The sequence below is a fragment of the Balaenoptera acutorostrata genome, chromosome 8 (assembly GCF_949987535.1).
Source record: "Balaenoptera acutorostrata chromosome 8, mBalAcu1.1, whole genome shotgun sequence".
Taxonomy (NCBI): Eukaryota; Metazoa; Chordata; class Mammalia; order Artiodactyla; family Balaenopteridae; genus Balaenoptera; species Balaenoptera acutorostrata.
In genome coordinates, this window is record NC_080071.1 from 14537310 (window position 1) to 14563414 (window position 26105).

Below are 26105 nucleotides of genomic sequence, written 5' to 3' on the forward strand. Positions count from 1 at the left end.
AGTTTCATCTCTCTTGCTGCTAAGGTTAAAAACACACTTTTGACAAGAATATACTTACATCGCTTAGGGCAACTCCTGCCGCCTTCAGCTGCCTGAGCAGTGGGTTTTCTGAAGCAGGAAGTACATTATAATCTGCTTTTCCTTTATTCTTTTCATAGTCTTCTTTGTATTTTACCTGTAGGAGTGAAATAAAGTGATAAAGTAACTCTCCAGGTTATTTTTGCTCTCGTCTCTATTACAGATATTATGACATAGCTCCACAAATCGGTTTTCTCTTTAGAAAAATCGCAGCTTGACATTTCATAAACAAAATATTCATAGTAACTTATGACAGCAGCAGGGAAACTGCATACATTTTCAGGATATCTTTTCTTCTCATTCATGTATTCATTCAAAAATATCCATAGGGCATCGACTACATTCCTGGCTATGGGACAGATACAAGAAAGAGTAACACATGGTCCCTGCCCTCAGAGAGAGAGGGAGGGAAGTGGGGGGGAGAGAGACAGAAATAATAAAAGAAAGATGCACATCATAATGACAGTATATCATGCCCCAGATACCTGCTGCTCCAGAACCCTCATTCATCTCTTAACCTCCAGCTACCTATGTGCCAACACATTTTTAAAGAAAAAAGCTAGAAGCTTCATGCCTCATCCGTGACTATGTGTGTGAGCACGCGTGTATTTAATGTACACGCGGGAGGAAGAGGAAGGGGCTGGGGCTAGATGAATGCTGGCAACCTCATCTTCTCCTTCTGCCCTCCCTGCTTTGCACCTTCAATTCCGGCTATGACAGAAGCTTTAAGTGAGGGCACAAAAGCCCCCTTCAGGAGCATGTCCAAAGGAAAGAAAACAAGAAACTGGTCCTAATCTTGACCATGATCTCCAGTGCCAGCCATTTGTTCAAGCAATGTAATGTGAGAATATAGACAAGTTGAGGGAATCCTAGATAATCTGCCAACATTTAAGAACCTCAGAAACAAATACAATCATCTTGGTATCCAAACGCAGGAGATACACTCTGAAACACAGATGCACCACCCCCTAGAGCCCAGACAGGGGACTCGCAGGGGGTGTTCTACAGGAGTGGAGGATATAGATAACCTCTCTATCTTATAGAATTATCTATTTCCTTGAACAATGGAAACAACCAGAAAGGAAATTTCACAAACCCTACTATCCACCTATCTTCATCTGGGATTCTCAACCTCCTCTCCTGTTTCTGGGGAAGCCATCCCCTCCTCTTAAGCTCCAGGTCTTTTCCCCTTTCCCCTTTCCCCTATTCTAGGACAACACTCCAGCCACTTTCTTCCCCCGGCCCTCAACATCATATTTTCCCACTACACTGGATTTTTCTTCTATCAGCATAGAAACATGCTATTTTTGTCTCCTACCTAAAAAAATCCCCTGTTCACCTACTTATCCATCAGCTACTACCCCTTTTTCTTCTTTTCTTTTCAGGAAAATACTTTGGAAGAGTCGAGTACACTCATGTTCTTCTATTTCTCTCTTTTCATTCACTCACAAACCCTCTCTAAGCAGATTCAACCAAATTGCTCTTATTAAGTTCACCAGAGACCATACATTGATAAATCCACTTCAGAAACATTTGACACAGTTGCTCACTCCCTTCCTTCTTCACCTGCTTCCCAAGACATCACACTTTCTCCTAATTTTGCTCCAATCCCATCTCACTGATGTCTTCACATGGAAGCACTCCAGAGTTCAGTCCTTAGAGTTTTCTGTCTACACTTGCTCCCTTGATGGCCTCCAGTCTTATGACATTAAATACAATCCATATGTTACTGACGCCCAAATTTATACAGCCTTCCTGGATATCTCTCCTGAAACTTCAGACTCATGTAATCAAATGCCCACTTGACATTTCCACTTAGGTGTCTCAAAGGCATCTCAAATTTTACATATCTGAAGAGCTCAGGTCTCCCCTCTAAAAAGAAATTACCTATTCCTTCCACCATCTTCCCTATCTTGATAAAGGGAAACCCCATCCATCTAGTTGCTTAGACCAAAACTTTTCTCTCATATCCCACATCCAACCCATCAGCAAATCAGGTCAGCTTTACTTTCAAAATACTTCTCATCACTTTCTGTGCTACCCTCCTGGTCCAAAATATCACTGTCTTGCACCTGGATACTGAAATAGCCTCCTAAGTGATGTGATCTTTCTGCTTTCACTGCTCCGGCAGAGCCAGCACCAGGGTTAGAATCAAGTCTGATTGGCTTTGAACTTATTGTTCTTTCTAGTGCTTTAGAATGCCCAGGAGTAGACTATTTACCAATGTCACTCTATAGAGTATATGAGCAGATCCATGGATTCAAGTATCTTGTCTGTGACTATATTTTCACCAGTTAGTAGGAAAATAGAAAAATGATGGTAGTTGTAAGTGTGAAGTGTCTATATGCATATAAGGCTGCCAGTTGCTTTTTCTTGAGAAATTCTTTTGTCCTTTCTACTTCTGGGTATCAGAACGTCCTTTAGTCTAAGAAATGCTGAAGATGGTAATTGAGTATTGTGAATTCTCTCCTACATGGCAATTTTTTTAAAAAAAATTTGGTAGCCCTATTGTAATCCCAAAGTATTTTTCTTATTGTTCCCCTAAGAACATTTTTTTCCCATTATATACAAAAGTAAGAGTTGTAAGAAATTCACCCACACTGAGACCATCAAGATAAACGAGAGAATGTCCCCATACCTTGCTAGTTGCCACCCCAGCTTGTTTATTCACTTTGTACTCTGGTGTTTCAGTCTGCATGAAGTAGATCTGGTCTTTCATCTTCTCAAAGTCTTCCTGGTATTTCTTCTGTAAGACATTAAACATGCTGGAGAACTGCGGTGGGAACCAACTACGTAAATATTTTATACGGGAGGACAGAGGCCATTTGGAGATGTTACCCAAAGCCATGCTCCTCTTAGCTTCTGCAGGTCAGATTACAAATGATAGAATGTGGTGCCATCACAAAAACCATTAGCAACTTAACAGAGACTTGGGAAAATTATAATAGGCTGAAAGACAACCTCAGATAAGGAGCTCTCAAAGGCCAGAGGCAGAGAACTTAAGAGAAGAGAAAAAGAGGACTTATGTTTTCCCTGGAGGAGAATCTAGGAAGAAACTAATCAGTTTCATAAATGTACCATTCGAGTGCCCAGGCACAGAATAAACTTAAAAGGGTCCCTTTCACCTGTACTCACTTTGAAACCATATTGTTCCTATGAAAACCGAGGCAAGAATAATGGAATCCAATAAAAACAGCATTTCTCAAAAGGAAGGAAAGATTGTGGAATTTCTTTCTAAATAGGAACACTACACAGGTCTTACCCCCAAGAAGAGGTGCCTAGGTTCAAATGTTCCAGTACCATTGCAGGAGCAGCAGGTGGCTAGAAGTCATACAGGAAAGGGTCACCCTCTCAACCCAAGGACATCTGGCGATCCATTCCTACTTACTGTGCTGATGTTATTAGTATTCATTCTGGCGGTTGCAACTTCAAAGCAAGGTGTCTCACTCCATTTGCCTTTGATTTTATTTTCATAGTCTTCCTTGTATTTTTGCTAGGATAAAAAAAAAAGAAAGAAAATAAGACAAGCAAAATCTGGGAATTGCCAAATAAGGCAGCTAATTAAGTGGTAGTGGTTGGCTTTTAAAAATATCTTGACCAGGCCCTTCCTGGGTGCTTAACAGATGTCTTCAAATCTCCCAGTATAGTGTCAATTTACCCAAAAGAAAGTTGGGTGCGGGGGATAGAGGTATCAATCCTCCCTTTGCTGAGTTTAGAGACTTAGTTCATTGAGAACTCACAGATGGTCCCTGATGTTTGAGGGAAGAGAGAGTCGGGTGCATCTTCCTTCTATAATTCATAGTTATAATAAAACCACTCAACCCCAGATTTTCATGCCCGATGAACTTCGCCATTAATTTCTGAGCTTTACCAAAACTCCTAGTTATCCAGAAAGCAACACCACAACAAAATTTGGCATGTAGGCCAATGAATAAGACTTCCTGGTTTAGACTTAAAGAAATTTTAATGAGAACTGACAAGTAATTAAAAAATTGAACTGCTGTCCCATATTAACTCACAAACACCACACCACCTGAATCTTAGGCTGTGAGCTCCTTGGAAAGAGGAATTACATCTTCTTCATTTTTGAATCCTCAGGATCTAACACAAAATGCAGTACGCAGAAGTTACCACATAAATGTATGTTCAACTACGTTAAATTGAACCTAGTCCATGATATACTGACTACCTTGGCTTGAATGTTCTGGGAATAGAATTAACCCCAAATTTGGGACATGAGCCCGAGCCAGAGCTGGGTTAGAGCAATTTCCCCTCCTTGGCTCATAGAATGTGTCCACAGACATTACCAGGGGGTCTCAAAGTGTTTGCCTGCCTATATCCGCACCATGCCCTTCAAAGAAAAAGAAAGTCATTTTCTGTTACACCTTTAAAGAACAAGTACCAAGGATGAGTGAAACGCAGAGCCAGAGAGTTTGAGTTATAGGAAGCCCAGCCCTCTCTCTAACACCCTATATCCTTTCTTCTCAAAAGGTTAACATTCTAGATCCCAGTTTCTCCTTTCAGGTCCAGACCTGGTGTCAGCTGGAAATTCCAACCTGAAATCTTATATCTTTCCTATGGCGAGTCTGGAAGAAAGCAGAGAAGCAGGCACAGAGAAGCTAAAGGGACTTCCCAGTGTTTCTTACAGAACCTCCTGTAACAACCCCAGCTGGTTGTAGTAGGCATGGTGTACACGAACAGCCCTGCCTGCCTACCCATCTCTACAAAACGCTCTGAGCCAGGAGGAGGTGCTGGCATGTACTTGATGGCTTTGGCCAAAGACAAAGGTGAGAGACTTGATTCTGAAAGGTTTAGTAAGGAAGGATGGAAAACAGAATGTAACGGCAATATAATCATTACAGATATGTGTTCCTTACGTTAAAATCTGAACTGGAGGCTGTAAGACAAAGGGGTGGATCTGGGAGACATAATCCGACAAGGAAATGCAAAGAAATTAAAGCACGAAAGGGAGTAGATAAAGGAGATTTTACCTTTTTGGAGAGAAAGGAAATGATACTGACACATGGGTCAAAGCAGCTTGAGAGAGAGGAAGACTTCAAAAGAAAGGCAGCAAGTCCCACATCTAAGTCACCCCTGGCAGCCCTACACCTCTCTTATTGGATGGTTTGTTGTTGGATGGACTGCTACCCATCACAAGCACTTCTTCCCAATGTGACTATTATTTTGGATGCACAACAGCCATTAAGAAGTTGGAAATCTGGATGAGACTGGGATGAATAACTATCACCATGGCTGAATCTAACGACCTTCATCCACAGTCCTCCTCCCCTTGGATCATATTGTTATTCCACAAAGCAAACCCAGTCGTAGCAATGCTTTCAAAGTACCCAATGCTGTCTCTGCATCCAGCAGACTGCTGCAATCCAATAGGCATATAATCCAAGCCACCACTGTAATGTTAAGTTTTCTAGTAGCCATACTTTAAAATGTAAAAAAGGAACAGGTGGGAAATTAATTTTAATATTTTACTTAAGCCAATAGATGCCAAATATTGTCATTTCAACATAATATAAAATAATTAATGAGTTATTTTACCTTTTGTCATACCAAGTGTCCAAGATCCAAGATCCAGTGTATATTTCACACATATAGGACTCAGTTCATACCCTCACATTTCAAGTGCTCAATAGTCACATGTGTCTGGTGGCTACTCTATTAAGAGTGCAGCTCTACAACCTAAGTGGCCATCGACAGATGAATGGATAAAGAAGATGTGGCACATGTATACAATGGAATATTACTCAGCCATAAAAAGAAACGAAATTGAGTTATTTGTAGTGAGGGGGATGGACCTAGAGTCGGTCATACGTAGTGAAGTAAGTCAGAAAGAGAAAAACAAATCCCATATGCTAACACATATATATGGAATCTAAAAAAAAAAGGTTCTGAAGAACCTAGGGGCAGGACAGGAATAAAGATGCAGACATAGAGAATGGACTTGAGGACACGGGGAAGGGGAAGGGTAAGCTGGGACGAAGTGAGAGAGTAGCACTGACATATTTACACTACCAAATGTAAAATAGATAGCTAGTGGGAAGCAGCGGCATAGCACAGGGAGATCAGCTCGGCGCTTTGTGACCACCTAGAGGGGTGGGATAGGTAGGGTGGAAGGGAGAAGCAAGACGGAGGGGATATGGGGATTTATGTATACATATAGCTGATTCACTTTGTAATACAGCAGAAACTAACACACCATTGTAAAGCAATTATACTCCAATAAAGATGTTAAAAAAAAAAAAGGGTGCAGCTCTAGACTAACTGGCAAGCCTAAATTAGTGGAGAGACTGATTATAGAGGAGTTTGAAATAGATTTTTAAAAATCACTTTCAAGTACCCACCCCACATACTCAAATGAGGTAAAAGAATGTTGCAAATATTAAAAATAGATTTCTTTTTCTTTCTAAATGACTACTTGAAAGCTGTTTTTTATTTTTCTCCCCCCCAAAAATAAATAAATAACCATCCTTCTCTCTAATTGCCCTTCTCTCCAATCTTATTTACAGTAGCAACACTTTTAGGAGGCCATCTCTTTGTGAATAGTTAGTTCTAAAGTTAATATCTGCTTAGCTCTGCCTGGGCAAAATTTCAGGTTCATGGTATTCCTATCAGTGAAAATTTACTGTACTTAGTAGATCTTTTATCCAAATAGCCCTTGGTTACACCAGTAGGTAATCTGCAATATCAGACATTTAAAAATATTGCTGAATAGACTTCATCATCTGTAATCTTCTTCCTTCTCCTTTACTGGAGACATACTTTCCCCCGAAATACTTAAACAAGATAGAAATCTTGAGGTCCCATCACAATTCAAGCAGAAGACCAAACTGACAGTCAACTCCACAGAGGGCAAAGGAAAGTATTTAAAAGCAGCAGTATCCCAGGAGAAAGTGGCCTGATTTGGGCCAAATTAAAATGGGAATTTAGCATGGATCTATTCATCAGTTGAACATCTGTTTCTCTGCATTCCCTGTCAGGGCTGCATTCCTCAGAGCTAGTTTACCAGACTAAATACAGACAGACTAAGCTGTTTGCCAGGGCCTTGAAAATTATGAGGTGCACTTCCCAGGGCTGTCTAACCAAACTACATCTGAGAGACCACTCATGCACTCTTATTTTCTCCAAGTCTGACTCTGAGCATAAAACTATACAGGGTCTGCACTGAATTAAAACAATCAGATCCTTTGTGGAAATTTGCAGTTACTTGGTTACTCTGTTAGTATCCCTCTCATAAGTCAAAATGTCAAAGGACATCAGGACGTGGGTTCAGTTCTCAAAACACTTTCCCATGTATCAATCACTGAGTCATCAAGCTGGCTGAGTATTTATTAACATGGTTCCATGGTGTTAATGGATGTGTTTCTTTAGCTGTAGAGTTTTCCGGTCATATACACAAATACTCTTAGTGTTTGTGTTGCGTTTTTAGGTTTATCTTAGTTACTTTCTCTGATGGTTGAGATTATTCAGCAGAGTTTTCAAGGGAAACAGTGTCCCAGCCCTATTTACTTACCTTGCTCACTTGATTGGTCACTTTCTTGGCAAATTCTATATCTGGAGGATCCGGCAGAGATGTGAATTGAGTTTGCTGTTCAGTGTGACCTTTTTTGTAGGCAATCTGACAAAATAAGACAGGGATGTTCAAGAGCTATAGCAAATTAATCTACTTCCCACATTCCATTTGTTGGCATTTTTTAGAAAAGGCTATGTTTTCCACTTTATTTGAAGTCTTACATTTTAGTCTACTGTAATTTATCCTTTTAAATGTTACAGGCCCTTTCTCTCAGCTTTACTAGTGATTTCAATTTCTTTGAGTCTTCCTTCTCCAAGACTATTGGCCTTACATCCATCTCCTTCCATTCGTCTCCACACCATGATTTACAACTAAAGTTATTCTCTTAACTAGCACCGTCAACTCCCATCCTCTTGTCTTTACATCACACCTGCTCACAAACTCCCAGCTCTGGAAAAGTCAAGCACACACTTCAGCTGTTCTTATATCCAGGATGCTGAGTGCTGCTGAGGAAAATCACACAACTCTATGGATTAGGTAATGACAGCACCATAAGCAGGGTTAAAAGGGACACTGGAAGAAGGTGCAGAGGTGGGAGAGGAAGCCTCTGGAACCCAAGCCTCTAGTTGAAATCTATGTGTCTACCCAATGGTATGTTCTGTGAACAGCTACTTGCTTGGTGCTCTGTGCCTAAAACTCTGCATTTATGGTACCCAATTGCTACTTTGCCTTTATTGAAGCTTGAACATCCCATTTTGTGTCTCTGGTCGGTCTCTACTCCCAGTGACTCGTCTGAAACCCCAACACTGTCCAATCCGCTCCATTTTCCTCTCAGCTTCCTCTTTCATAAAGACAGGCTACACACTTATCTTTATCTATCCTCATCCCTGCCTCTCCCAGCCCCTGCATGGCCCAGAGGAAGCATCCCTTGCAGGGCGTGAGTCCTGCACATGGGGTGCTGCTCACTCTGGTAGCCCTGGGTACCCAGCTCTAGAAGCCACCCCTCTTCTTTCTTACAGATTCAACAGCTCCCTCTTCATTAGCTTCTTTCCTTCAGCCTACAAAAGGCCTCTCTAACCTTAAAATAAGCATTGTGCCCATTAACTATGCATCCCCTTGGCTCCTGTTCTCCCTTTTTTCTTCACTACTGACTTCTCTGGCTTTTTCTTCCACCAGTCTTGACCCCTGCCTCTAACAATGTAGAACATTCACAGATCCCCAGACACACAAGGTCCTTTTATGCCTCTGAACCTCAGACATGCTGTTCCCTTTCCCTGGAAGCTCCAACTCCACCTTTTCCCCATCGGCTTGCAAACTGCTACTCATTCTTCATGTCTCAGGACAGGCATGATTTCACCTCTTGAGCCTTTTTTGTCTTGATGACCTTCTCCTGGGATCTCACTCAACTTGGCCCTTACCTCCTTTAAAGGAATTATCGGATGACACTGTAACTGGTTGTTTACATGTCTGTCCCACCTTGGATTGTGAGCTCTGGGATGGCAACCTCTCATTTGGGAACCCTGTTCCCTGTCTAGTACCTGACTGGAGTGAGGGTTTGATGACTGATTTCTGAATGTGTGTTTTACAAACTGAGGCCATCGGGGGAGATCTGAAGAGGAGAATTATCCTCCCAGCTCTTCCACTACTCAGCTGTGAGACTTCTACAAATGATTTCTTCTTCCATGTGGCAGTATCCTTATTTATAAAGTAAATAGGTAGGATAGTTCCAAGGTCACAATCATCTTCGTCATACTTTAACCAAGTCTAACTATATCTTATTCTAAAAATATCTACCTAGTGCCTATATAAACGCTTTCACAAATACTAAGTCGATTGGGATACAAAAGACAGATTTTAAAATGTATTTGTATTAATTCCATGGCTTATTTTCTTTTAAATAAGTGAAGACTTATTCTAGGCATAGAGCAACCTGTATTTTCCATGACTAGCTAAGTCCTTAAGGAGAAAGCAACATTCTGCCAGGAGAAATGCTTACTAAGTATGACATGCTGTCAAGAACTTTCTGAGAGATCAGATCTAGAAGTCCTAATTTCTGAAGAACCTTTGTTCAGAATTCTGTCTAGTTAGAATTCAGTACTCTGGATCGGCTTAAAGACTCTCAGTGTTTGCAAAGTCATTTGTCTCTACTTAGATAATAAGGAAAACATGGTAAGTAGGGTTAAGGACACAGAGAGGGAGAGAGAGGCTCTGAAACCAAATCCTTAGCTCAAAATCTATGAACCTACCCAGTGGTATGTTTGTGGACAACAGCTTGTTTGGGGCCCTGTGTCCAATAATTGTAGAAGTTCATGGTGCTGACAACAGTATTAATAGGCATGCTGGTAATCTGATACTTGGTCTGCAGCAAAAATAAAAGCCATACCTCAACTGCCAAGTCTTTCTGAGGCAAGGATGGGAAGATTCTACTTCGTTATTATAAATTCTTCTTCATTATGTCTTCTATTGAGATATCTCAAAAAATGTGGTCAACTTTAATTGTTCAAAGTCCATACAACTAAAGTAGCATGGAGGTGACCCTTCATCTCTCCATTTTGTGGGTAAAAGGAGACAGTTGGAGATTAAGAGTCTTCTTGGAAACTTCTCCCTAGGCTTACACAACATGGCATTTCCTGGTTCCCCTTCAACTTCTCCGACCTTTGTTCTGTCATTCTTCTGTTGGCTCCTTTCCAGGTGTCCTAAGTGTGGGTGTCCTCCAGAACTCTGCCCTTGGCCATACACTGTTCTGCCTCCCTCATACATTTTCATGTCTACAGCTGTCAGTTCTAAAAAATTATTTGACTCAAATATTAATCTCTTGTCCTGATCTCACACCTGTGCAATAGAACTAAATTTCTAGTTTATCAAATGCCTTGATCTGAATGTTTCTTCCATTATCTCAACTCTATTTCTCTTTTCACTAAAGGCATCTTTACCACTTATACCCTTATTCACCCAGACTACCAGTCTGTCATAAACTCATGGATGTTTCCTTTCTCACCTTTATCTCCAATATCTAATGCCATTAACACTTTTTAAATACCACCTTCAGATTCCTTTCTTCCTCTCCTTTGTCTACATCACCCCTCTGATTTGTCTGTGTTACTAAAATAATGTTCTACAAATCATGATGTTCCCTGTCTCAATCCACCATATGGTCCATCAAAATTTCTCCAGATTCTACTTTCAGGTGTTTGCTCTTTAATTCTTCTAGGTCTTTGTTAAACATTTCTTGCATCTTCTCGATCTTTGCCTCCATTCTTTTTCCGAGGTCCTGGATCATCTTCACTATCATTATTCTGAATTCTTTTTCTGGAAGGTTTCCTATCTCCACTTCATTTAGTTGTTTTCCTGGGGTTTTATCGTGTTCCTTCATCTGGTGCATAGTCCTCTGCCTTTTCATTTTGTCTACCTTTCTGTGAATGTGGTTTTTGTTCCACAGGCTGCAGGACTGTAGTTCTTCTTGCTTCTGCTGTCTGCCTCCTGAGAGTCTACTTTTATCATGTTGTTTTCCTCTCTAAAATCTTATGATGCTTCTCATTGCCTACCATATTATATCAAAGCTATTTTGTCTGATTTTCAAGGTCTTGCTACCAGTTTCTTACAAGTGCCTTCCTATCTGAACACTCACAGCATTCACTTTCTTTTCTTTTTTTTTCAATTTTTAAAAATTGAAGTAGAGTTGATTTACAATGTTGTGCCCATCTCTGCTGTACAGCAAAGTGACTCAGTTATACACATAGAGACATTCTTTTTTTATATTCTTTTCCATTATGGTTTATCACAGCAAGCATTCACTTTCTTTGTCCCCTGAAACTCCAGACTCATTTCACTTCTGTCCCTTTGTCCAGTACTATCTCTCCTCAAAATGCCTTTCCTGTTCATCACTACCTATTCCCTTGGGATCACCACCTCCATATGGCTTTCTCTGATTATTCACACATGTCCTGTCTTTCTCTTAGCAAATATTAGACTGTAGGGTTTGGGTTTGGCTTTTGTTTTTGTTTTTTTATTTTTGTCTTGTTGTTTGTTATATAACACTTTCATCTTACCAGCCTGGTTTTAAATTCTCAGGGGGAAAGGATGAAAATTTCTTGTACTTTTTCATCCTGCCAGGTATGCATGCATAATGGACTTTCAATAAAAAAAATTATTGATCACTTGATAAAGGCCACACAACAACATTGTACATTTATGAGATTCAAAACCAAACAGCTAATCTTAAAAGAGAGGCAGAAGGTTCCCATTAAAATTGCTGCCATTTACTAGCTGGCCTTAAAATTTTGTTATGCCTCCATTATTTCCTAGTTTACCCTGTGGAAGGATAGGATTATATCTGTGCTATATTTTAATCAATTATATGCAAACTGGGATAGAAATATGTCTATTAAACTTGCAGTTGATAGCAAATGATAGGAATTAAAAAATCGAGCTCAAAAGTTGGAGATACCTTCAAATGAGTATGTATAACTTCAGTTCAGGGCAAGATAGGATCCTAGGATGCATTCTAATGAGTCTCAAGATGCCAAGTGACTTAAGTCTATGTTGAACATAAGAGGTTCAGGGGTCTATTGAATGAAAGACAATGTCTCATTCTATAATACAGTGTTTTCCTGAAGCCTAGAGCAGTCTTATTTTCAGTATGGCCTCTAGCAAATCAAGGGGTCAAGAAATAAATTACCTCAAAACAAGGGCTAGTGCTGGACCCAAGTGGTCATCTTTGCCGCTGCTGCTCTCAATTCTAAGAGCTCTATTATGCCTTTTAAGTTCCTCTAATAAAGATTTCAAGGTCTAGGATACTAAAATTCTGGCCAGTGGGGCTGCTGAATTTTTTTTTTTTTTTTCACTAACTCTGAAATATCCTCTATGTACACTCAATGGCGAGAGCTCTTTGTGAGATAACCACACAAAGATGTTTGGACAAGTACGTAGTCAGGTGCCCCGTGCAGAAGTAGGGGACATATCACAGTTCAGACTTTATGATTAGGATAGCAAATCAAAGTCCTTCAGTAACATTGTTCCCTTAATACATTTGGGAAGGTGGCTATAATCCCAATAAGTTTTTTTAAATGCCACTCTAATGTCACAGAAAAACTTAACTCCAGCCAGCAGGATAGAAGGACACATGCTCTAGCGGAAAGAACATTGGTCTTAGGATCACAAGACGAGGTTTTTGGTCTGGGCTCTGCCACTAACTACTTATGTGACCTTAGACTCAGGTTCCTCACCAGTAAGAAGAGGGCATTAGACTAACTTATATGTAATATAAATTATAAAATCTAATTTAAATTAGACATCATAAATTATAATGATTCTATACGTACTCCTTTGAAATAATAGCACTTAGTCTTTTTATAGGAGGAGTTGCAATGAACTTCTGGCTAGAAGACATAATTCGAGGTGTCCTGATTCCACACTCCCAAATGTGCACACTGCACTGCACTTACATCACTGAGAGCTTTCTGGGCTTGGGCAACCCTCCTCAGCTCCGGGCTATCATTATATGGATAAAACAAAGTTTTGTCAGCTTCCCAGTCTTCAGTGTAAAGTTTCTAAATCAGGGAAAAATGAAAGTTATGAGAACGTGAGAACACACTTACTTGAAATATATAATTTTGAATTCATCCATCAATGGCATAAAGAACCCAGGGCAAGGTGAGAGCAAAGGTAAGTGGAATTCACAAATTCCATTCGATCCAAGTCATATTTATTAATAGCTTCTCCAGCTTCTCCTGACAAGTCTTATTTACAGAAAGGCAGATGTGTCTGATTCTGTTTCATCTCCCCTCTGTAACTGCACCTGCCTCCTGCAGCAAGTACTAATGCAAATGTAAGGAGCCAGGAAGCACTTAGCATAATTGCTGTGCTTAAACCTTTAATAAACCTTTAATAAGAGTGAGAAAATTAAAGCTTTAATGAGAGTGACAGCTGGGAATATCCAAAGTGTAGCACAGGCTCTACACTCTGTGGGTCTTTGTGGGTCTCACAGCAGGCTCTCAGGTGCATCTTTGTTTTCCCCGGTTGTTCAGACCCTCTCCTCTACTTGGCCCAAGAGCTTTCTTCTCAGTTCCTCCTGGCCAGCCCTATCCCTGCAGGCCCACATGTCTCAAGGTTACTCACAAAATGGTTGGGGAACCGTATTCCAGACTAGCCAGGGTTTACGGGGTATCCCTCTGCATGACGTGTGGGAGGACACGAGAAGATAGAAGTGGCGACAGAGCAGAGGCCTTTACCTTACTGAACATGGCTGTGTTCTTGATGGCCTGGACAAGTTCAGGGGCATCAGGAGGAAGCAGGTACTTATCCTTGGTGTCTTCCCAGTTCTGCTTGTATAAAACCTGGACAGAAAGAACAGAGGACCTTGGCTTGATGTCTCCCGCAAGGGCATGAGGATTTAGAGCACAAAGGAGAGCACTATGAAGAGTCTTTCAAACTCAAGTTGTCCTCATGCAAAGCCTGCTGATGTGCCACCAGCATCAATTATGGAAACGTTGACCATGTCGACATCCCATGATAATTTGCCTGCATTAGTAAGCTTTTACTTGAAAAGCCTAATTTTGTAAACTAAATCATGATTCTGATTCTCTAGGGATTCTTTTCAAAGGTTGCAACCTGTCAGTCATTCACTGAATTTGGATGGTAGATGTGTTTGACTTAGATGGTTTTTTTTTTTTTAATGTTTTAATTAGTTGCCTACCTTTGAAATTTGGAGATTTCTCATAAAAATTCACCTCCCAACTTCTTTAAAAAATAAATAAGAGATTCTGGTGACACTGGGACCGCATTCTGTGCAGCACCTGCCTGGAGCTGAGTGGCAGGGCCTGGGCTTTCCAACTCCCATAGCTCTGACTGGCCACTTCAGTCACCTGTGCAGCCTCCCTGACACGTGTTGCCATTAGAGCCCACCATGCCTATGGGTTCAAGTGAGACTGGTGAGCAGGATCTGGCCAGTCCAGTTTTCTCCTCTAAGGCCAGGCAGAGACAATGCACATGCTATTTAGTACCCCAGCTATCCATCCCATGACCTTACCTTACTGACTTGCTGCGACACTTTCTTTGCATGTTCAATGTCCTTTGCTTTTTCGTCTACGTGACAAATAGTTTTAGCAACATCGCCATCTATTCGATACTTAACCTGCAAAAATAATGTAAAATTAGAACTCATGACAGGCATGAACATATGAGTATATTAAAGAATATCTTATAATAAAGAGCACTGACCCAATCACTCTATGTCTGCATCGCAAAGCCAAGTTTCTGCATTTTAGGTAGAAAACTGTGATCTCCAAAGATCTACAGAGCAGCTGTATTTACTGCGTGTCTGCTTTCCCGGGCAAATTTCAGCCTCCCTGTGCTCCAGTATGGAGGATCACAGCGAGCTGGAACTCCCATCTCACATCACCTTTAAGCCAAGCTTTTAGAAATCTCTTTAGGTTCACATTTACAGCAGCATAATCTATGGCCATTGCTTCCTCTAGATTTCTGGACTGGCTCATAGTAATTCGACCCCTTATTCTCTCCGCACCTATTTAAAGCCCTCAAATTCCCAGTAGTAGGCATATTTTTGAAATGTCTCTCTCCTTTATTTTAGCAATGCAGCCCACCTCACTGAGTTGATCTTGTACTTTCTTGATTCTGCGAAGTTCTGGGGTATCAGTTGTGATGGCGTATGGCTGTCCTTTTGCTTTCTCATAGTTCTCCTTGTATTTATTCTAAAAAGAATATCAGATATTAGCCTAAAACCTAACAACACAGCAGCAGAACTTTCAGGCGATGCACACATCCCCATCTTTTTTTTTTAATCTTGCAGGTTATAACAATTATCAATTATAATAGCTCTCTTTTTGTCCCCTACCCTGATTCTCAACAAAAACTAAAATAGATATGTTAATTGTTCTTCCTAAACATGGCTGAATACTGGAGACAGTAGAAATTTTATTATAAAATATTGTCTTGGAAATGCCCTAAAATGATTCTTTCAATATTTTTATTGTCTGAATTCATACATAAAAAGCTGGAATCTCAATAATTTTAGGAAATAAGTGTAGAAATTGAGTCAGGTCTGAAAAGATTTGATTGCTAATACAATGCAAAAATATTCAGTTCAGAAGTTGCAGCTAAATCTCAGTAATTTAGATAACTGAGACACCAGCTGAATTAATGGGAAGTCTAAATTATGAGTATTTTGAAAAGGAATGCAATTTTATTATTTCTGCTAAATATACGAGTTCTTGCTTTAACAATAATATGCATAATTTATCATTATTAATGCTTCAGGAAGACTCAAGTGGAATAGTCAACAATCTAAATTATACTATTGATTTCATTACTAATCACTTTAAACATATTACAAACCTTTGCCAACATTTTGTTCAGACCATCAGAAATTCTTGAATATTAGTATCTGAATTAATGAGATTTTTATGGCAATAAATAGACCGATAAATTTTTCTATCTTTGCTGAATACGACTGTGATAAAAGAGGCAAGATAATCTTGTTTTTAGAAATCTAAATTTTAGAAAACCTAAATTTTAGATCATTCAAGAATCTGAACTAGAAATTTACCAAATAGTCCCCAGTAGTTAACACACAACCAGAAATGAATATTTATTGGCCAACCACAAAAGGATGCTTTTGACATAAGCATTAATCCTATATAATCTGATGTTCCCCTGAGTACCTTTCATCTTTTTCAAACCTCCAGAGGATGTGCAATCAGGCCACCTAGTGAGACCTCAGTCTACTCTGGACAATCAACAAGTTAGATCCATTCAAAGGGGTCTAAACCTGCTGCCAGTCAGTGTAACTTACAGAACTGTACATGGCAATGTAAGGACCAGGGATCATCAAAAGCAGTGATTCTCAACCTGGGCTGCACATTAGAGGCTGGGAAGCTTTTAAAAATCCTCCTCTACAGGTCCCAGGCCTGCCTGGACCAATTAAACTAGAACAGCCTGGGCATCAGTAGTTTTAAAGCTTCTCGGGAATTCCAATGTGCAGCCACAGTTAAAAAACTGCTGTTCCAAGGTACAGTAGAACATTCTGATCCTCAGTTTCACATGAGTTCTTAGTCTGATCCTGGTTTTTTAAACTACACGTTCTTTTTCACTATACCTCCTAGAGACCTTGTTATATACTGTTAGCTAGTCTACTTGAAGGGCATCATGCTCAGACATAGTGCAGATAAGTGCTATTTAGCTTCTGTGAACTGATTTCAACTAAATCTATATCTATAAATCTATATCTAAATCTATAAATCTATAACTATGATTTCATTATTCTAGACTGGCTAACAAATAGTGATTAAATCCAGTAAATGCTTTATAGTTGGCCTTATGCTTATTTTGTGGGGATAATTTCATCAGCTTCCCCTGATGCTGCAATGGTGCAAGTAAATTACCTGAAAGCAGAATTCAAGAGTTACAAGACATATTTCTGTAAAATAAGTTTTGTCTCATACATGGTTGAGAAGCAAAATCCAGCCAGCATCCAAAACAGAGTTGGTTGAGATCAGTAATTTCTCAATAATAAAACCAGATAAGCAGAAGTTGTTTGAAACTTACTGTGCTGAAGAGATCCTGCATTTTCTGACTGTGTGCAATGTAAGGGGTCATGAACTTTGAACAGTCCATCTTCTTTCGAATGATTCTCTTCCTCTCCACCGGCTTTGCTGGTACTGGCTGTGCCAGTGCCGGTTTGGAAGTTTCTGCTTGCCCATAGTTAGATGTCTTTGTTGTCGTAGTTTCATAGGTTTCTGTTACTGTCTGAAAATTTGACATGCAGTTATGTCAAAATTTGACAACATTGTTATGAAAGTAAAAACTGAGATACCATAGTCTTGATATACATTATTCTAACTTCAAGTCAGACTGATATCCCTGGTGTTACTTCTCCACATCTAAAGCAGGCCAAAGCAGGAAATCACATGCTATATCCATGTGAAGGCATATTGTGTGACATAAATCTGAATGCTGATTGTGTCAGATTGCATGGAATAAAATGGTTACTCTTTACTGACTTGCAATATTACCTTAAAATTCCATTTGCCTAAAGGAACACTTTAAGATAGGATAAAAATCAAAAGTAAAAATATTTTCAAACATTTAAAAATCTTCTTAAACTGCACGGGTAAAGTAAAAGCAAACTGGGATCAGGGAACAAAAAAATGAAGACAATCAAATAAAGTTCAAATTCTTGACTTTAATATTAACTTTTAAATGATTCTAAGAAAAAGTTGGTTGCTTGTTCTGCAGGTGTTTTAAGCATTCTGTAGTATGAGACAAAGAATGATGAACTTGAAAAAATGAATCACATCAATATTACAAGTGATTACCATTCTCTTGGCTTAGTCAGTTAGCACAGGGAGACCAGTTCGGTGCTTTGTGACCACCTAGAGGGGTGTGATAGGGAGGGTGGGAGGGAGACACCAGACGGAGGGGATATGGGGATATGTGAATACGTAGAGTTGATTCACTTTGTTATACAGCAGAAACTAACAAAACATTGTAAAGCAATTATACTCCAATAAAGATGTTTTAAAAAAATGAATGTGAACTGGAGTGCTATTTACACTAATAAATGCTTACGTGGACAAGAATAATGATGACAACATAATGGGGTAATTGGTTAGCCTCACAACAGTCCTACGTATGTGGTAGGTGGGAGATTGTTGTTTCTTACAACAGGCTTTATAGTGGAAGAAACGAAGGTCCAAAGTTTGGATCTAGTCCAAGGTTAAAAATACAGTATGTAAGAAAAGAAGATAAGTAGCTAAATCTTCAATCCATCTCATAGTAAAATTTCCTTCACAGCTTATATCATCTGTACCAAAGGAAGAGTTCCAGCATCAATTATGAAAATAGAAACCTAAATGATAAGGAAATTGTACATCTATGACAACTACCCCTACTCTTTTCAGATCATTGTTAATAGGTTGCTCTCTGCCCATTATTACTGATGTATGGTTGATGGTGAGAAACTAACCAATTTACAACATCTACAGATGCTAGTTTTTATGCAGGCTTCAGGGTTAGCCATCCATATCACTATTTGTCATGCTCAAGAGAAACAGCTCCAGGCAGAAAATGAAGCATGAGAGAGCTTGAAAAAGAAAAGTTCCAACTTGGAATATTTATGGAAATGACTTTCTCAGAATTCCTAATGTGCCAAAATCTAAGTAGCATTTTATTGTATCATCAAGAACAAAGGCTTGGAGGTGCCATCTCTTTTGGCAGAGCTGGTGCCCCAGAAGTTATGACACTACACAATAAAACTGTTGGTCCCCGTGCAAATCACAAGTCCAAGGCAATACCTTTGCTGCAGTCAAGAGAGTGGTGATAGCCAATGACGTTATTCTAATAAGCATCACCTACACCAAAAATACAACACGAGTAACAGGGGAAACCATCCCTAGCCATCCTGGATATACTGAATAGTAAAAACAGGTAACGTTCATTCTTTTAACACCGGCTGCTGGGCACACAGGTGAGTGATCCTCCAGATTCTCCCTTTTGCCAGCTCGGCAGCCCTGGGAGTCTGAGAGAGGAGAAGGCTCCTTCTGCTTTAATGAGCATGCAGCTCGTGCAGGTGTGGGCTGGGTCTTACCTCCCCCCACACCTCTTCATAGACTGTCTCCCCTGTGTGATACTATAAATAGAGAACAAAGTTATCATGAGAACCAAAGCAGAAATCACCTCTGCTCTGCCTCAGTAGAACCACTTGGCTTATTTCACTAGTCCAGTTGGTTTTCAATATTTGTGGGAAGGAAGTAGATGAGGGAGGCTGTTGACATTTTGGAACGCATTCCAACTATGTGAAACATCAGGGTAGCTACAGTGAAAGTCCTCAGACTGGACAAGGAGATGCAGACAGAATGATGAGAAAAGTGTCTGACGCTGGCTACTTATCTGGTGAAGCTATTTTACTTGAGACAAGTAAAATTTTTTCTTATGGTACCCTAGATAGAGTTTGGTGAGAAAAGAATATAATAACAATATCTTGGGCTTCTCTGGTTGCACAGTGGTTAAGAATCCACCTGCCAACGCAGGGGACACAGGTTCAAACCCTGGTCCGGGAAGATCCCACATGCTGTGCAGCAACTAAGCCCGTGCGCCACAACTACTGAGCCTGCGCTCTAGGACCCGTGAACCACAACTACTGAGCCTGCGTGCCACAACTACTGAAGCCTGCGCACCTAGAGCCCACGCTCCGCAACAAGAGAAGCCACCGCAATGAGAAGCCTGTGCACCGCAACAAAGAGTAGTCCCCGCTCGCCACAACTAGAGAAAGCCTGCACGCAGCAACGAAGACCCAACGCAGCCAAAAATAAATAAATAAAATAAATAAATTTTTAAAAACAAACAAAATAAACGATATCTTGAGTGTGTGGGTTGGCAGAGAGGAGCTGTGTATGATAAAACTCACTGCTGACTAACAATAAAAAAGAAGAAAACCAGAAACCTCAGTGTGAATAAAATTTTAAAATATTGTTATCATGGAAATGATAGATCCGAAGGCATAGACATATCTCAATTATCCCTATACCACCCTGAGTACTAAGTAATTAGAGTTTCTTCTGGAGTGATGAGCAAATCGCTTCTAGTAGCATGATGGTCCTGTAAAGGGTTGCTACGGTGAAATTCCTCATCAACAAAATGTGGGAAAGTTAGGCAGCGATTTGCCACTGATGGCTCTGAGGTGCCTGCAGGCTGGATATGAAGTCAAATCTACTTTTGAGCTACTTCTGACATCACTAGCAATAAATAGACGTGGATAGGAACTGGCTGACATTTTGTTTCAGATGCCTAAAGAGAGTGGAATCCTGCCCCCAGCATCACCCAGCAAAGCTGGGTGAACAGAAGGAGAGACTAGTTTAGGCCGAGGCATACAAGGAAAGGGATAAAAATGAAACACTTGGTTCATTTTCTCAGTTAACAAAATGTATAACATTTTATGCTTCATATTTTCTTTACCACCAAAACATATTATTGCGGGGAGGAAAAAACACTGAAGGCAAAATCCCCCTCGGGGGCCTTTCTTTTGCCGTTGGTTCAGTGAACTCTCATCAAATTACTTAACCATTGTCAGTAGGCCACATGGTCTGTTTCACTTGCAGTAAAATTAGCATAAAACTTGCTTAACGTCCCCCACTCCTGTGCTTTCTTTGCTCCCATACTATTTTTTAAAAATTTGAAATCTAATTCTGTCTCTGTGTCCTTACACATAGCAACATAAATCACAAGCTCTTACAGGACAGAGACTCTCTTTTATGTGCTGTGCCTTCATCACATGGGAACTATCATTTGGACACTTTAGGAAATGCTGTTTGATGCTGATCTACATGGAACCATTTTTCTGGCCACACAAAACATCAGTGACTTGAAAAGAAATTTTAAACTAAAGTGAATGATTCACAACTATTTTGGATTTTCTTAGCATCCAAGTAAAAGCAGCTCTTTGGTAGCCATCAAATTTTACCTTTGCTGGGCTCTCATCATTAGTAAATATGTCTTAGAAAAAAGCTTACCAAAAAAGGCAACATTATCCAAATGGTTGGCATAAACTTGCATGCCAAATCTCACTTTTTTTTTTTTTTTAGAGCTGTGCCACTAATTAGATAGTACATCTTTGCCTTTTCCTTTCTTTCCAAGTTTAAGTTTGAGTACAGAATGACAGTACAATTTTATTTAGTTGTCCAAGATCTCCAGGAGATATATTTTTAAAGCTAGTTCCTGTCTGTTTTGTGAATTCTTCCCTGCCCATTTTCTTAAATCTGCCACCATCCCATTCTCATGGCATCTTTTTTGAGGTCAGAGAGACCTTGGTTCAATTCTCTCTGGCAGAAAGTCTATTAGTTTATCACCTGCTGGTCAGACCCAGAAGCAGTAATGGGAACAAAATGGCAAGGGTGAGATGCCTAAAAATAGCCTCCTCCATTTTTATGACATCTAGTTAAATCCATCAAATCTAGCACTAAGGACAATTTCCAGGGACCAATGAACACAATTATTTTAAGAAAGACAAGGTATATTTAAGTTGGAGGCTAAAAAGTATTCCTGGTATTACCATCATAGGAAAGGCAATTTAATTTATAATTTTGTTAGTGCTTCATAGTAATTATTCTGACCATCAGGGATGTATGTAGAATGCACTAGTGATAATATTGAACACTGAAGACATGACCTTTGGCATTTAAGCCAGAGAAGTTGAACATTATATTGAATGAGGCTCAGTCTGGGTTTTTTTTTTCTTTTCCTTCTTCTTCTTCATATCCTTCAGTAATAAAAGCAATTTTATTTGTAGAATAAAATTTTCTTGACCTAAATATAAACTGCTCCATAAAATAATCTTCCAAAGACAAATTTTGGCACGTTCAATTTGAATTTGATTCTGGGTAACTCTTAAAGTTAATTTCATTCTTATTAAAAAGCACAGATTTTCAAAGCTGCCTCCGTGTATCTTGGGCACTTAGAGATTTTCACATGTGTAGATCATCATGCTTAATTGGTAATTATTAAGGACCTTCAGACTCAATGGCAATGTATCACATGGATGCTAAAGGCAAGAAGTGGTAAAGAAAACCCACAACATAATAAAAACAAAATAAAATAAATATAAAATATATATATAAATATAAAATAAACAATTAACAACTTTATATAACTCATGTCAGATATCCACCAATAATCTTGAGGGAATATTTCAAGATGCCCACTATGATCTTTGTTTTTTTTCAAAATTCAAATGCAAAAGCTAGTCTTGTTCCCTTGGGTAAATATATTGGAGTTGGTGGGGAAGTGTGGGTCCAGTGGTCACTTGTGAGACAAGTAAAAATAAACTCATGAGTTTGCTTTTATGTATGTGTGTGCACATAAACATATATAAAATCTCCCGTATGTCTATAAGCTCATATATATATTATTCTGAACACTTGGTCCGTTTCGCCCTATACGTAGATAATTAGCTGATTGAAGCAAAGAGTAAGTAGCTCTTTTTCCTCTGTGGCTGTGCAGACACTAAGAAATAGAGTTCAGTTCTCAGAACTTTCTCTTCATCCCCTCAGTCCCTTTGATCATGGGGTCTGGGAAGTGGGGAAGAATGTAGCTTCAGAAGACAAATGAAAATCCGCCTTTACCCCACACTTTTTTTTTTTTTTTTCTGAGAGTTTAAAGAAAAGCAGAAGTGGGAAACAGTGATACTTCTTTTCAGTTCTACTCCCACATAATTATAGTGAAACTGAACGTAAAATATTCCTTTCTTATGCTTTAATGATGACTCCTTGAGAAGTTATAATAGACAACGTGTTTTTCGAATGATTAGTTCACCTACACGGTTTTGATTGTCGCCACATAAAATTCTCTGCTGTCAGAGTCAGGATTTTAAAAAATCTTACCTCCACCACCTCCTCATATTCTTCGTCATCTGCCATTTTCCCAGAGTAGTAGTGGCACCTACAAACTTTTCATGTTCCAGACGAATGAAAATACATTAGAATCTATACACTAGAAAATACATTAGAATCTATCCCCAGGACTGAAACCATCTTATAACATGCTAAAAACAGAATTTAAGGCTAATCCATTCTACATATTCATATACTTTTGCAGGCTAAGTGAGAAAAGACATTTAAATACAGGTCTAAAAAAACTGAGGCTTCAAATTTCTTTCTCTTGATTCCCGCAGGAATATGTTTCGTATTGCTACTTCTAGCTACATGATCAATTTAGCTAAAGTTGTAAAAGGAAGCTGAGGTAAGGGAGGTAAAGGGTTTGGATTCAAAGGTACAGAGTATTTACATTTCCAGATACTTGGAGAAGAGTATTTTCAAGTAAAATTTCAAGCAAAAATTTTAGTGAAAGTTCAGCTTGGCTTTCAGAAAAAGTTGGAGTTTTTCCTGGTAGCACCAAAATTCTAGGAGGGCTGCCTTAGGTCTCCATCCTGTTCTACTACATTGCATGCAATAGATCCTATGCTTCAAATTAGAACACATAAAAATAAATCTGTCAACAGACTTTAAAAGAAAAAATAGAAACCTCAAGGCAATGGGGTTATTCTCTTCCCGAACACCATTGGCCTGTGTGGATTTTTTCCGTTTTGTTTCTGTAGCTCTGTTCAAACCTGAAAAATAACAAATTGTTAAAGCATTGATTGAAGTACATATGAGATGGTGGGTCTTTGGCCTAAGCTTCTAATTCAGGAACTAGCAAAAGGATCTCCCAAGGCCTTCTTAGTTTGACGCCAGAGAGTAGGACTCTCTCTTGATAAAAGTGGATGATGATTTGGAGCAGCTGTCCCTTCGCCCAAAGATATTTGCCATGTAAATCAATACCCCAGCTGTGGCTGGTTTTGTTACGCTAGCAAAACTGTTGCTCCTTCTGAGGCAAATGAAGCCCAGTAGAACCAGATAAATATAGGAACGTAGAACATAGATCCTTTTTGTACTAATATATTTAGAAAAAAAAAAAGGCAAAAAATGAAAAAAAAAATTTGTTAGACAAGAGAGCCAACTCAGTCAAGCAATAAATTGGTTAATATAGGACTCGACTCTAATCACACACTACATGTTATGTATTAGTAAGGTCTGAGTAGGGCAAAGGGGTTACAGACTTTCCTTGTCACATTTGCATCACTCATTTCCCCAGTTATAACCCAAACTTTGGAAAATACTTCAAGGGAAGTTGTGGAACATCTCCTGAAAGAATATTACAGAAAAAGCCATAAATTGGCCTTACCTTCAATCTACCAAATAAATTTCCTCAGCAGCAAAGCCTCTCCCAACTCTCCCTCCTGAGAACCCCAGGCAAGAGCCAGCGAGGAGCCTGGGCTCCGAATTATCATGTGGCCAGAGCAGCCAATCAGATCTCGAGTCGCTCAAATTTCAGAAGCTAAATATACTGAGTGATCTTCTGAAAACCACCTGTTCATCAATTCCACTAAAGGATAAAGGGTAACAAATTGCTTGCATAGAAGTATTCAAATGTAATGGAATTTTACCTAACTTCCAGAGTATGGGGTTCAAATTTATGTTGAATCTCTCATTTCCTACAGCTCTGTTTAATACCATATTCATGCAAAAGAATTTAGAAGAAAATCAGCATGACTTTGAGGGGCTTTAACCCTTCTGCAACTGCTTTCTTCCTGTCAATTTTCCAATCTTCATGGAGATAAATATGCTCGCTCATATACAGCTCACCAGGTGAGCCACAGATAAGTTACAGGTGTTGATGTGAAAGAAACAGAGGGATAAGATCCAGAAAACATCAAGTTGGCAAAACCAGTTTTTAAAAATGTGATAAAATGAAGTGATTGGTGAAAATACTTGATGGTGACACCTGGTAAGGTATCCACAGGGCATAATTAGAGAGATTAGGCCCCATCATTTTTCTATTACTAAACCAGGCGGGGAGGATGCCAAATCATGTTTATCAACTTCTCCCTTTCTAGGCATTCCTAGCTGCTAGGAATGCAGAGCCTCTCTCATACGTAACTGGGTTACTGATTTTTTATTTACTCAAATGCCTCCTAGAAGCAAAGTGTGAATGCAGGCACAAAAGGGTTCAATTTCTGAACAGCAAGGGCAGATAAAATGGAAATCAGTAAATTACTAGAAGATAATGCTCTATTATGCAAGTCAGAGTGTAAGACATTGACTTTGTAAAAATCATCCGACAATTTTCTACCTGAAGACAATTTTCACTGATTGAATCCCTTTCCACTTCCCTGTACTAAGGCAAAAACCCCATGGGTCACTCACATCTTGATATGGATTTGAATCTAAACATATTGTTATAGTTCTTTTTGGTTAAATGTTAGGAAGTAATGTCACATTTCAAACATACGTACCTCTCCCCCTTCCATGATTCATATGGTGGTAAAATTTGAACATCATTTTATCATCTGAATTAATTATACCTGTTCACTTTGTTTCCATAGGTTTTATGACCAAGGAATGTTTGTGTGGATTATGAGATCATTCATTCACCTGGCAGCTGCAAACTAGAAGAATTATGACTTACTATTCATTATGTGCTTTTTAAAAGATGGTGTTAAATTGAAAAATAATACGGGCCTTTAAAATATATATATATAGTATAAAAAATATATAAAGTAAAAAATAGGCATAGATTAATGCTTATCTGCAGTTATGCCCTCGAGATGAAAGAGCACCTCTATTTTTCTGGCCTATCAATGGCCTCTTCTGTGGAAAAAGAATCAATTGACACCTTGATCTATCGGTAGCTTCTTATCATATGCCTTACACATAGTAAGTGCTCAATAAATGTTAGCTATTATTATTTTAAAATTATTATTACATCTTTAAACATTTTATTGGACTCTTTACTCTTTACTCTATATTAGACTGAAATACCAAAATATTGTGAAGCTTCTGAAACCAGTCTGTAGTTAGTCTAAGAATTTATGAATCAATAGGAGTTTGGCTATAAGCCTATATAATTGGCTACAAAACAAAGCAGGGTACAGTTAGGTACCAATAGCAGAGCT

General features: G+C 39.2%; 1 protein-coding gene across 23 annotated transcripts in view; it reads right to left on the reverse strand.

Moving 5' to 3' along the window:
• Nucleotides 1-24401, reverse strand: part of NEB (nebulin) — a 215554-nt gene extending 191153 nt beyond the window's left edge. For all 23 annotated transcript variants that reach the window (XM_057551795.1, XM_057551792.1, XM_057551794.1 and 20 more), the window contains exons 1-12: nucleotides 24335-24401; nucleotides 23636-23720; nucleotides 22996-23060; nucleotides 17168-17368; nucleotides 15208-15315; nucleotides 14634-14738; nucleotides 13837-13941; nucleotides 13051-13155; nucleotides 7607-7711; nucleotides 3467-3571; nucleotides 2717-2824; nucleotides 59-175 (exon numbers count right to left, since the gene is read on the reverse strand). In XM_057551795.1, the coding sequence (XP_057407778.1) occupies nucleotides 59-175; nucleotides 2717-2824; nucleotides 3467-3571; nucleotides 7607-7711; nucleotides 13051-13155; nucleotides 13837-13941; nucleotides 14634-14738; nucleotides 15208-15315; nucleotides 17168-17368; nucleotides 22996-23031 (1095 nt within the window). In that variant the 5' untranslated portion in view covers nucleotides 23032-23060; nucleotides 23636-23720; nucleotides 24335-24401. The remainder of the gene's footprint in view (nucleotides 1-58; nucleotides 176-2716; nucleotides 2825-3466; nucleotides 3572-7606; nucleotides 7712-13050; nucleotides 13156-13836; nucleotides 13942-14633; nucleotides 14739-15207; nucleotides 15316-17167; nucleotides 17369-22995; nucleotides 23061-23635; nucleotides 23721-24334) is intronic.
• Between the last annotated feature and the right edge of the window lie 1704 nt (nucleotides 24402-26105).